At 31.6% G+C, this 12,184-nt stretch overlaps 1 protein-coding gene across 1 annotated transcript in view; it reads right to left on the bottom strand.

Moving 5' to 3' along the window:
• Positions 1 to 6,007: 6,007 nt before the first annotated feature.
• The window catches only part of LOC145311748 (hemocytin-like), a 78,122-nt gene continuing 71,945 nt past the window's right edge, over positions 6,008 to 12,184 (bottom strand). Inside the window, exons 90-96 of the mRNA XM_080150725.1 lie at positions 10,110 to 10,262; positions 9,603 to 9,717; positions 9,289 to 9,432; positions 8,791 to 8,899; positions 8,295 to 8,352; positions 7,973 to 8,024; positions 6,008 to 6,189 (exon numbers count right to left, since the gene is read on the bottom strand). Coding sequence (XP_080006851.1) covers positions 6,056 to 6,189; positions 7,973 to 8,024; positions 8,295 to 8,352; positions 8,791 to 8,899; positions 9,289 to 9,432; positions 9,603 to 9,717; positions 10,110 to 10,262 — 765 coding nt within the window. The 3' untranslated portion in view covers positions 6,008 to 6,055. The remainder of the gene's footprint in view (positions 6,190 to 7,972; positions 8,025 to 8,294; positions 8,353 to 8,790; positions 8,900 to 9,288; positions 9,433 to 9,602; positions 9,718 to 10,109; positions 10,263 to 12,184) is intronic.

Raw genomic sequence — 12,184 nt, 5'->3', positions numbered from 1 at the left:
TGACTAATTCTTTGTTTGCCATATTTTCAGGGAGGAGGGGTAATGGAGTGTAAAGATATTTCCCCCAAAATTTTTTGTTACCTTAAAAACTTGTGAGGGTAAGCTTAAATCTTGAATGGTTTGTACAAGTAATAGAATTTATATAAAATAAGTTTATTTTACTAAATTTTTGTCCATCATAATTTTAATATTAATTGTCCTGGATATTTTTAACAATTGAGTTCTTAATGTTAGTGCCGAATTGAAAAAATAAAGAAACGTAAATTCCCTAAATTTAAGTTAGCTTTTCAATTAGTTGTTTAATAACCAAATCGGATTAATACCCTGGTTAAACATAGTAGTTGCACTGTTAACAGAGAGATGGCTTGTTAAATAAGCTATTATAAAAAATCATTAACAAAATGAGTTTTTGAATAAACAAACCTTTTTTGCTCTACAGAACACTAAACTACCTAGGACTGTAGGTAATTAATACAGTGACAAATGTATGATAAATATTTTTTTTAAAAATAGAGTATATGACAATTCTAACGACAAACATAACATTTTTCTACTATGAACACAAGCCGCGCATTTTGCACATTTTTGCACACCCTTTAAATTGGTCATGGTCCATTAATCTAAAAAAAACAATCACTTTGAAAACCCGTTTTTAAGGCATAATTTGTTGAAAACCATGAAATATTTTTTTCTGATTTAAAATGCCCAAAGCAAATCAAAAATAAGATATTCTGTCAATGGTAAGTGGGTTAAACTAAGCAATACTTTTGTTTCATTAAAAAAAACACTGTATATAAATCCTTGGACCTTTACCTAAGAATTTATTTTCTGAATATGAAACTGATTCCTGGAGAGTGAATGACAACCTTTCTATTTCACTATAAGTAAGTCACTGTGGTTTATTCTATTCTTCTATACTTCAATAGAAAAGAAAGGTTACAACATTAATTATTTATAACAACTGTATTATCATTCAATTATATGGAACGAAGCAGTGGTCAATTTTGAATAAAAACATTTTTGTACAAAATTAATTATATCTGGAACAAATTAATTACTTTATTTTTATTGATGTTGCTATTCTTAATTTCTTCGCTTGTACTAAAACGTAAATTATAAAAAGCACAGCTACTCTTTTATACTTAATTATACTCGTGATGAGTTAACCGTTTTTTTAAATCTAATATAAATTTATTCACTAAAATTTAATGTTTGTCAATATTACTGCTTATAAATATCACATATAAATTCACATGATATAAGCATGGTTAAAACTTTCACTTTTATTCTAAAGGGCAAACTTTTAATACGCACAACCTGGTTAAAACCAGTAGTAAAAATGCACTTGATAAAAGACATTTTTAAGTAAAGAAAACAAGGATGATTCTGAACAATAGAAGCTCACAAAGGTATACCGTATGACAAGAAATTTTTATATACTTGAAATCATATAAAACATTTTGTTATCACAGTTTAATATTTTATATTTTTATCAAATATTAATTGACAACTTTTGAAACAAAACTAAAACTAGCTCTTCATGCTTCAAAGGTTTCACTGAAAATGTAAAAAAAAATTCCTCACATTTATTATTAACAATAACAATTTACTAGATTTCTTTACAATTTCTCATACTTTATTTATTACGTTCGAGGAAAAAAATCTTTTAATTAAAAAAATTTAAATTTTTTTGGAAATATTACGAAAAATTTTATGACATAGGTTATGTAATAAAAATGTTCCACTTTTTTACATATAGGACTTATTTATTACTCATTTATTTCACTTTTGTCTTTTGAAAATTTTGATGGCATTAGCAAATTTCATGTTTTTACGTTTTTTGGCTTACTTCTTTTCTTTTTCTAGTAATTTCAAACAGTTACGCTATTACAGAATGTACATGTCCTTGTTCTTTCAATAAAAGCGAAGCTCTGAAATTAGGCAGTAGGACAAACGAATATTAAGACTTGATAAGGAGAATATTGAATCTCTTTATAGTGCCCATAAAAAATAGGGATAGATTTAAAACCTTGGCCGAAGTATCCCGTATGAACAGTCCATTATTCTAATATGACGTTATTCGGGATTTTTCGGCCAAAAGTTTTTTTTATTTACACTTTTTATATAGGCACTATAAAGAGCTTCAGAATATTGATTTTAAAGTCTAAACAAAACTGTATATAAAGTTGGAAATTTTGTTGTTCAGGACATATTTAATTTTTTATGACTTAATTACAGATGCTTCGCTTATAATATTGTGTTTTGTAGTCCTAGAAATAATTCTTCTAATTAATCAGTTGTATAGGATAATTATATTTTACAAAAAAAATTTGTCAAAAAAGTTTAAAACAAACAGCAACGGACTTTCTGGTGACGATTAGGTTGTTAAAGCAAAGTTTAAAATCCACTGATCAGGGGCGTCCAAGCTTTTTATTTTGGGGGGGGTAAAATTTTTTTAAGGGGGGGGAAAATCGTTTTTGGGGGGGGTAAAATGGCGCGCGAAGCGCGCCGCAAATTTTTTTTACCCCCCTCAAAATTTTTACCCCGGGGGTAAAATTTGCTTGGGGGGGGTAATTACCCCCCCTGAAACCTGTTGGCAGGGGTAAATTTAGTTTACCCCCCCCCCAAAATTTACCCCCGGGGTAAAATTTTTGGGGGGGGTAATTTAAATTTTATTAAATATATAGTATTAAAAATGCGCGCGAAGAGATTTTTTATTTTGGGGGGGGTATTTACCCCCCCAAAATTGTTTGGAGGGGGATAAATACCCCCTCCTAAATGGTTGGGGGTGCCTACGGCACCCCCAGGGTAGGGGTAAATTTTAAATGGGGGGAGTAAAATGAAAAAAATCCCCCAAAATCGTTTGGGGGGGGGGGGGGTAATCGCCCGCTTGGACGCCTATGCCACTGATAAATACCAATGTGCCCAATTTAAAGTTTACAGTTATCCGTTACGTTTGGACGGACAGAACATAACTAAAGAAAATTTTTGCTTTAAAAAAAATAAACATTTTTATTAATTTTAATTTGTATGCATCATTTGTCGTACTGTACTTTGAATATGTATTTACTTAATGATTTTTGCATTACTTCTTTATACATACCTATAATAAACATATTTCTGGAAATTTCAAGTTACAATATTTAATATTATTCTTTTATACTAATATGCAATTTTCGATAATGTATCTACTTTATATCAAAGGTACATTCGTCTGACAGTGACAATGAACACTACTTTATAAAGGGATCAAAACAGATAGTAATGACCAATAAATTGATGATTATACTCAAGGATTATTTACAAAATTACCCCTTCTTTAGATCTCAATTTTATAAATTTCACCTACTGTTTATTTTCTACCAAAGTACTGTAAATGTTCCACTTATAAATAGCTTTGTCCTTAATTTGCATTATGATTCATTGATGAAATTAGAATTACCAGTAAGCATATGTTGTTTTAGGATTTTTGCAGTATTTTGTATTTCACCATATCAAATCATATTTTGTTTATAACGAAGCTATTCTGAAAACTAAGGTATACTCAGGGAGGGATCGAATATTCAATTTTTAGGAGTCTTTGGGTTCTGGCTTAAAGGGAATGTGCAAGAATTTAGCAGTTCCTGACTGAGTTTGGGTACTAGCACAAGAAATGCCGCTACTCACTGTGTTAGTTTTGAATATAGCAGACAGAGAGTAGTTTGGATATAAATACACGGCCCCCCTCCCATACTCTATTTCACTCCCTTTTCCCCCACCTCCTTTTTTAAAGCAGACGAGAAAGGGCAATGAAGAAGGGAGGTGGGGACAAGGAAAATAAACAGGATAAAAAGGGGCAGGAAGGCGTGTGGGTCATATTCTTGCCCAGCCAACTAGAAGTTACCCTACACGCCTGCCTGCCCTTTTTTTCCCTGTTCATATCCCTTGCCCCCCACCTCTCTTTTCCCTTCCCCTGTCATCTGGAGAGTTCCAGGGAGATTTTTCTAGTGATTAATTAGAGAATAGTTATGTCTGTAATACTGGTAATCTAATTTTCAAAATGATAGCTTTTTTTCTTGGAACTTTTTTCTTAGTTTATGGTTTTCTAGATTTAATTAACAATCCTTTTACAATTTCCTTAAAATTTTCTGGATTTCATGGCCTTTCTTTGAAAACTCTTAAATTGAATTAATTGCCCATTGTCCCCTCCCTTACTCCCTGGGTATACTAGTTGGTATATCTTTCGACTTTCCTGATTAACCTTCATGTTTATTTCCCATTATATGTATATAACTATCCCTTTGAACTGGCGGATGGAAAATTGAAGTGGGTTATAGAGTAGCTGTACTACTAAAAAATCAAGTTCTATGCTTGCTTAATTACGACTGTGTATTTGCTATATAAATGTGAGGATCATTTGTTCGAATTGAAGCATGTAATATTTTATACAATTATGTTATTATAGAGAAGAAGGGGTAAGGATAAAGCAAATCATGAATTTTATGAAAACTCACAGCTTATATCTACAACGAAATTAATTCAAAAACCTATACGAAATTTTCATTTGGCGTGGGGGGGCAACACATAGTAGAATTGACGACCTTTTTATCTGCCCCTTAAATATTATTTTGGATTTATTTCGCTTGTTGACTATACCTTATTCCTGGGTTTATGGGTAAAAGCTAGGTACGCAAAATTAAAGACTAATAAAGTTATATTTACATAGCAAATTAATTATATTAAAACCGTCCGTGCATACAGATTTGAACATAAATGATTACAGAAATAAGAAGGGAGGGGCAAAGGGGGATTAACCACCCAAAAAATCAGGTAAATTTTTATATTTCGAACCCCCCAACCACAGAGTTTGATGGGGAGAATTACCCCCTACCCCATGTAAAATTTGTGTGGGTCCGAAAAATTCTGAGTTTTATAGGTAAAGTAATCACACCTAGGCCCAAAAATATAATTTATTATTAAATTAATACATACATATGAATAATATATATTGTGTACATAGAAAGTTGGTATAATATAGAAATCCAATATAATAAATCTAAGTGATAAATTATTGAACATTGGGCCACACTGATTTTTATATCAGCATTGCTGCTATACAATTATCATATTTAGCTTCGGAAATGTGTTTGTTTTGTTCTAGGCCAGGGGTGGGGGTGAGTTTCTTCCCAAATGCCCCTTAATGCCTATAGTTGTTATTGGGGCCTTTGAGGCTTCTCTAAGCCGCGCAGCTATAGCCGAGAGTGGAGATCCCTTATTATTATGCACGTCCCTTCATTGAATATGTTGTTTTAATGTGAATAATTTCACTATTAAAGTCTCCGTAAAAGCTTAAACACTAAAACAAATTTATCAGAGACCTTAACAATTTTTATTTCAAATCACTTTCTATATAATACTAACAAAAGCTAAAACTTTACTTCAATATAAATAAAATGTTTATTATAGTAGATATATGTATATTACATTACTAGTTGAAACTTGAAATGTTTTATAAAGAAAATCGATGCCTGCAAAGAAAATTATAGACATTAACTTGTTATAATAGTTTTTGGTAGTATTTACTTTAATCAAAAATGTAACAATGTTTGTATAGCTTTATTTTGATTTGTAAAAATATAATTTACAATATCAATTTGTATTATTATTTTTTTTAGAAATAGTGAATTTATTATGTCAAAAAGAGTAGATATGTTAGACGTAATGTGTTTAAATAGAAGGTAATACATATTTCAGCGATGACCAATTTTCTTTATTGTCATATAGCAAACATAAAAATAAAATTTTCATTATGATTAGACGATGGGTTGACAAACCGACCGAAGCATTCTTATGACAGATAAATCAGACCTATTTTAAACAAAGAACAAGGATGATAACGTCCATAAATTGTATGTTAAATGCTTTTTGTAAAGGGGTATCATCACAATAAAATTAGTAGTCTATCTTACGAACAAGCAGAGGGAATTATAGAGTAGCTATAAAACTATTTAAAGAAAATAAAAATATATCTGTTAAAACTTTTATTGTCGGATAAGCTCAAATCAATTTAAAATGATTATGGATTTCCAGCAATGTTGGCCACGCCAAGGTTTGCTCCATAACCTGGAACTTGGAGGTTGTCAACTCCTGGGTTGGATCCATAGCTTGGAACCTGTAGGTTTGCTCCATAACCTCCAGTTTCAGGTTCACCTTTAATAAAAAAAAAATTTATACGTCAATTAAATACATTTGTTCTTGTTTTTAGTAGCGAAGCTACTCTATAATTCGGAATGTCCGGCCGTCTGTCTGAGACAAAGTGGAGGAAACGTGATTTTCTCAGCTCTTGTGACAAATAGAAGGCTGAAACTTTTTGACAGCATTTCCATCACTAAGGAGCATAATTAGGCCATTTTTAGTAGCGAAGCTACTCTATAATTCACTTTGTCCGTCCGTCCGTCAGTCCGTCAGTCCGTAACGCTATGGGGGAAATGGGATTTACTCAGCTCCTATAAAAGATAGAAAGCTGAAATTTTTTGACAACATTCCCATCATTAAGGAGCACAATTAACTATAAAACATCAATGGCGGTCGGACGGCTTTTTAGCAGGTTTTAGGCTATTTTTTTATTTTCCACATTTTTGCTCATATCTTTGGTGTTTATGGTCCGATTTTCAAACTTTTTTCAGTTAAAGATATCAAATTAAATTTCCCTTCGTTTGAAGAAAACAACAATGACGGTCAGACTGCCTTTTTGCAGGTTTTTGGCTATTTTTATATTTTTTTACATTTTCCCCCATATCTTTGGTGTTTATGGACCGATTTTCAAAATTTTTTCAGTTAAAGATATCAAAATTAAATTTCCGCTCATTTGAAGAAATCAACAATGACGGTCAGACTGCCTTTTTGCAGGTTTTTGGCTATTTTTTATATTTTTTACATTTTCCCCCATATCTTTGGTGTTTATTAATCGATTTTCAAAATTTTTTCAGTTAAAGATATCAAAATTTAATTTCCCGTCGTTTGAAGAAAACAACAATGACCGTCAGTCCCATCCACGAAATTTTGTGCTTCGCTACTTATGGATGTTGTCATCCTTGTTATATTATTTTACACTTTGGTGTTTATGGTCCGATTTTCAAAAATTTGTTAGTTATGGATATCTAAATTAAATTTTCCGTCGTTTAATACATCCATGGAGGTTGGACTGCCTTATAGCAGGTTTTTGGCTATTTTTACATTTTTACATATTTCCCCATATCTTTGGTGTTTATGGTCCTATTTTCAAAAACTTTGTAGTTAAGAATATCAAAATAAATTTTCCAGTTGTTTAAAAAAACATCCATGGTGATCGGACTGCCTTTTGGAAGGTTTTAAGCAATTTTTTATTTTTACATATTTCCTTTGGTGTTTTTTTATCCGATTTTCAAACTTTTTTGAGATGGCAGTATCATAAAAATTTTTCCTATTGTTCTAAGCATCCAGTTTGTAATTTTCTTTGGCCGTTGGTATGTCAGTCATCATACAAAATAAAAAAAGGTTTTGTGCTTATTTTCTCCAATAAATCTATTCTTGATTTTAAAGAATACTCTTTCATTCTACTTGTACGTATTCCCATCCACGATTTTTGTGCTTCGTTACTTATGGATGTTGTCATCCTTGTTTTGCGTACATTCTGCCCCAATTTATCAATTCAGGAAAGCTTGTTTGACTTTTGAGTGGTTGTTCAGACACCAAGGGGGGAGAATAACCCCCCCCCCCCCCCTCCCCTTGTCACTAAAAATACAACCCTATTGTTATCTGACACCCCATTACACCCCCCCCCCACGATTTTGGTTTAATGGGAGAATTAAAATTTTCGCACAATTCCTGTCAAAGCCCTGTGCATGCCACTGAATTAGTTCCTTATTGGGAAAATGTTTTAATTGGATTTTCCTAAACTCAAATGACAAATTAAGGTACAAGAAACGTCATGCACATATGATTAAATTCTTGCCTGCTGCGGCTATATTATCTCCAGAGTAATGAGTGGCTTGTACCTCATCAAACTAAAAAATAAAATAGAATGTTAATAGGGAAGATTCCCTAAAAAGAGAGTGAGAGACTGATTTTTAAATAACGTAGTAGGTTTTTATTAGTTTGTTCGTTGAGATATCACTAACCAAAAGAATTCTCAATTTTAGGAAAGCTTTATAGTGTCTCGGGACGGTTTTATGCTATTTTCTGCTCTCTACCCTTTCGAATAGATGCTAGCTGATCACCACTTGATATTCTTATAAATCAACATCTTAAAAGCTTTTTGTTTAAATCTTCTTAACCTGTGTATCTTGTTGTAAAGTTTGGGAGCATAATTCACAGCTACAGGAGGAAGGCACACTAAACAAATAATATAAAATTTATAATATAATATATTTTACATTAAATTCATTAAAAAAACTTCCTTACCCTCCTATCCATCCCCGTTTTGGGTTACTTTTGGCCAAAAACATTTAAAGGTCCCTTTTTTTAAACGTGTAAATTTTTTAGAGAAAAATTTATTTAAGTAGAAAAAAAACAATAAATTTTATTTGGACTTTTTTGACACAGGAAAAAATAAAAATAAAACCTAAAGTTATCTTTACAACATTTATGCCTCATTCATATCCAACAGGGTATTATTATTTATTGCAATCCTCAAAAGATGTAGGATGTTTGTGTGTATCTGTACCAAAAGTTCACACAAACTACTTGTCCGATATGGAAACTTTTTATATGTCCTTGGAAGGTTTAAGCAGGCAGACAGACAAACAACTTGTTACTTATTCATATTGAAACCTTATATCTTTGTTGACTTGAAACCCATCAGAACAGATTGTTGGCACAGTTATTGTTGAATGATTCATTGATTGACAACAAGTACACTCGCTTACATGGTAACCTAACCCTAAATTAAATATCTAGTCAGAGACTTGTCAGCTTACTATTTGAATAAAATATAGAGAAAAAGGTTCTATTTAACCCCCGAATTTTTTTTCTCATACATTAAAGTAAAAGAATAAAGGGAGCACTTGCTTTATTTAACTCTACCGACGGGATGGGGACCATGTGCCAACTTCCAATTAGGGCTTTAAATATCAATCAATATCGTCGGAAATACAAACACAGCTACAAAAGAACAGAAAGCAATTTGCTAGCAAACGAAAACGGTTCCCACCACTTGACTCGGGTAGTTAACTCGATTATACATCTATACATTTATTAATGATACAATAAAAAGAAAAATGTAGATTTCTATAGACTTCAAATAGTACAAAGGCAAAATTTAATACTTACTCTGATCAAACCTATTGCCTGACTTGCAGGATCCTCTACACTCCATAATTCCAGGTAAACTCTGGCTGTTGGAACAGTTGCCATGCTCATCATCAAAGAAGTTGATTAATCCAATAGTTTCAGTTTTGGGGGTTAACTTGCAATCTAAATAAACATTAATTTTTGATGTTGATGACAATTTTGTAGAATACTTGGCTAAATAGGTCCATAGATAGTTTTGAGTTAAAAAATTGCATGTTAATTTGTTTGCCAAGGCAAGTCTACATTCTGACCAAAAAAGATTTACTAAATTTCAAAAAATATTATTTGCTTACCAATCTGGGTTTTGTTACATATTTTGCAGCAGCCATTTTCAGATGTTTGAATATTTTCTTGTGGACAGTCCTTATCCAAAGCAGGGCAACTCTCCAATTCTTCAACCAAGATAAACTAAAAATACCAACTGAAATAAATTACATATATGGGTAAATTTTAAATTTTTACTTTTTATTTTTGGAAGAATGTTGCACCCTTGCCTATAATCTTTCTAATATATTAATTTTTTTTTTAAAAAACCTTTCACCGGTTCCAGGAGTAGACAAACGCAGGAGTGTTATAAAAATATCAATTTAGTTAAGTATTTCTATACAGGATAGGTTAGATTAAGACATGAATATACAAATATGCCACCCGCAGGGGTTAGGTACTGAAAAAACCTACAAGTTTAAAATAGGTTAGGTTAGGTTAAGTTTTACACTTCGACGTTTGGGACTCCTGCATTTGTCCTAGAACCCTTTTACCTATACATTGGCGCAATTGAAGAAAGATTTTTTTAAAGTTACCTTTCCATTGTCACCAGGAGAACACTTTTGTTTTCTGCAAGGATCAACTTGAATGGTTTGGTTTGGCAAAATTAGCTGACCAGATGTATCAACACAGTGAGTTTGTACACATGTACCGCAACATTTACCCTCTGAGGTTGTGTATTCATATCCCTAAAATTTTATAAAGGTTTGGTGTGGCATGATCAGCTGATTAGAAGTATAAACACAGTGAGTTTGTACAAATATATCACATCTTTATTTATATTCTTTTTTGACCTAGAATGATTATTTATCACGTGTATTATAAATAGAATTCTGCAGATATAAAAATGTTAATTTTTTTACACAATTTTTTCAAAGCAACAAAAAATACATTTATGTTCATCTTATGAAAATAATTTTTGATTGAGGTACTTTTCAGATACCTGTACCAATGTCTAATTAAAGAAAAATTTTTAAAAAATATTTTTTTGGTGGTGTAAATTGACATTTTGTGAGAAAATTTCACCAAAAATATTAAGATTTTTAACCCTAAAAAATCAGTTTTCTCCATTTTACCCAAAAACGGCCAGGATGCCCCGGGTTTTGCAATAATAATATTAATATGCAACATGTATTGTGTTTAAAACAGTTTTCATAACCTTGGGCCTCCCGGCCGTTTTTGAGTAATTGAGCATTTTACATTGCATGGTTTGAACAATTTCGTTCTTGTTAATTTGAAATTTTCCCTCGTTAAAGGGGGGAGGAGTCATTTTAGAGCCCAAAGTCATCTCTGCAATGTTTTCTAACTTTTGAGGCGGAACTTTCTTTACTTATGCATTATTTGCCTCCGGCCAACCGTTTCGCCGTTATTTGTCGCCGTAGGTGTGAATTTTAACGATTTTTGCCGTTCTCGCGGTTTTAATGGACATTTAAGGGAACAAGGAGTCCTTAAAAAAAGATGACTTATAAATACTTTTATTTTAGCAATTAAATTTGCTAAATTTCATGTGTTCTGAAAAAAATTGTATTTCTAACTGGTTTTGGTTCAGCAGAAATTCAAATTCGGGGATTAATCATAATATTGCAAAAACATTATATATGCGTCTGAGAGAGAAAGAGAAATATACGTTTGAGAGAGAATATAATATAAGCAATTATGTTTATATTCTTATACAAACTTTAAATGAAGATAGCTAGACTTAGAATAAAGGTATTAACACAAAATCAAAAGTGTTTTGAAAATTATGTTATTGTTGTTTATATCTATAAAAAAAAATATTAGAAAACAAGCCTTATTAGTGTCCTATTTTACTTATACTGGACCTACCTAAAAATGCAGGGACTCGAACTGGGTGCACCTGACGCTATATTCATAATCACAAACATTGTTTGCATTGAAGAAATATTTACATAGACGTTTATTTTGTTAAAATATTCCTATCCTAACTAAAGTTATGAAGGTTTATAGATTTTTTAAAAATAGGGTAGCTTCGCTCCTCCAAAACCGCCAGACGTACTTACCAAATGCACATTAGAAGTTAACAGGAGCAAAATTTATGTTATTTTTGAGTTAAAACAAAAGAAATTACATCATTTCGTCAAATACAAGCTTTTTTATTGATGTTTACTTTTGTCTACCCTTAATGTCCCGTTTTTTGGCAAAAGATCCCACTGTGCAGTATGCTAACTATGTTTGAGTAATAGGATACTTTAATGCAGTAAATTTTTTTAAAGAAAGTTGAAAGAGTTGTAAAAGAGTTACAAACAGTCAGTCAGACAGACAGACCGAATACATGGCTAAGTTATATATTAGTTTTGTCATGACAAAGACTAAAAAATATTTCTCTAAAATCTATATTGCTAACTGACAGTGATGCTTTCGAGACAGTAATTGGACATAAATTGAAGAAAAGATAAAATTATTTTCTTTTTTCGTGTCAGAGATTCCAATATGACTTTTCGTTAAGTTTATGCAATTTTATGTGCAAAATATTATTTTACTTTCTAGTTTGTTAAAGTTTAGGCGCATTTTCAGATCTCTAGGGACAGGACATTAGAAGATAAAACTATGAACTTCCAAATGGTGATAAGCAAGAGTACACCTTCTCATG

The sequence above is a fragment of the Acartia tonsa genome, chromosome 2, assembly GCF_053477335.1.
Source record: "Acartia tonsa isolate MP-2025a chromosome 2, ASM5347733v1, whole genome shotgun sequence".
In the NCBI taxonomy this organism is placed as follows: Eukaryota; Metazoa; Arthropoda; class Copepoda; order Calanoida; family Acartiidae; genus Acartia; species Acartia tonsa.
This window is presented reverse-complemented; position numbering and strand designations above follow the sequence as displayed.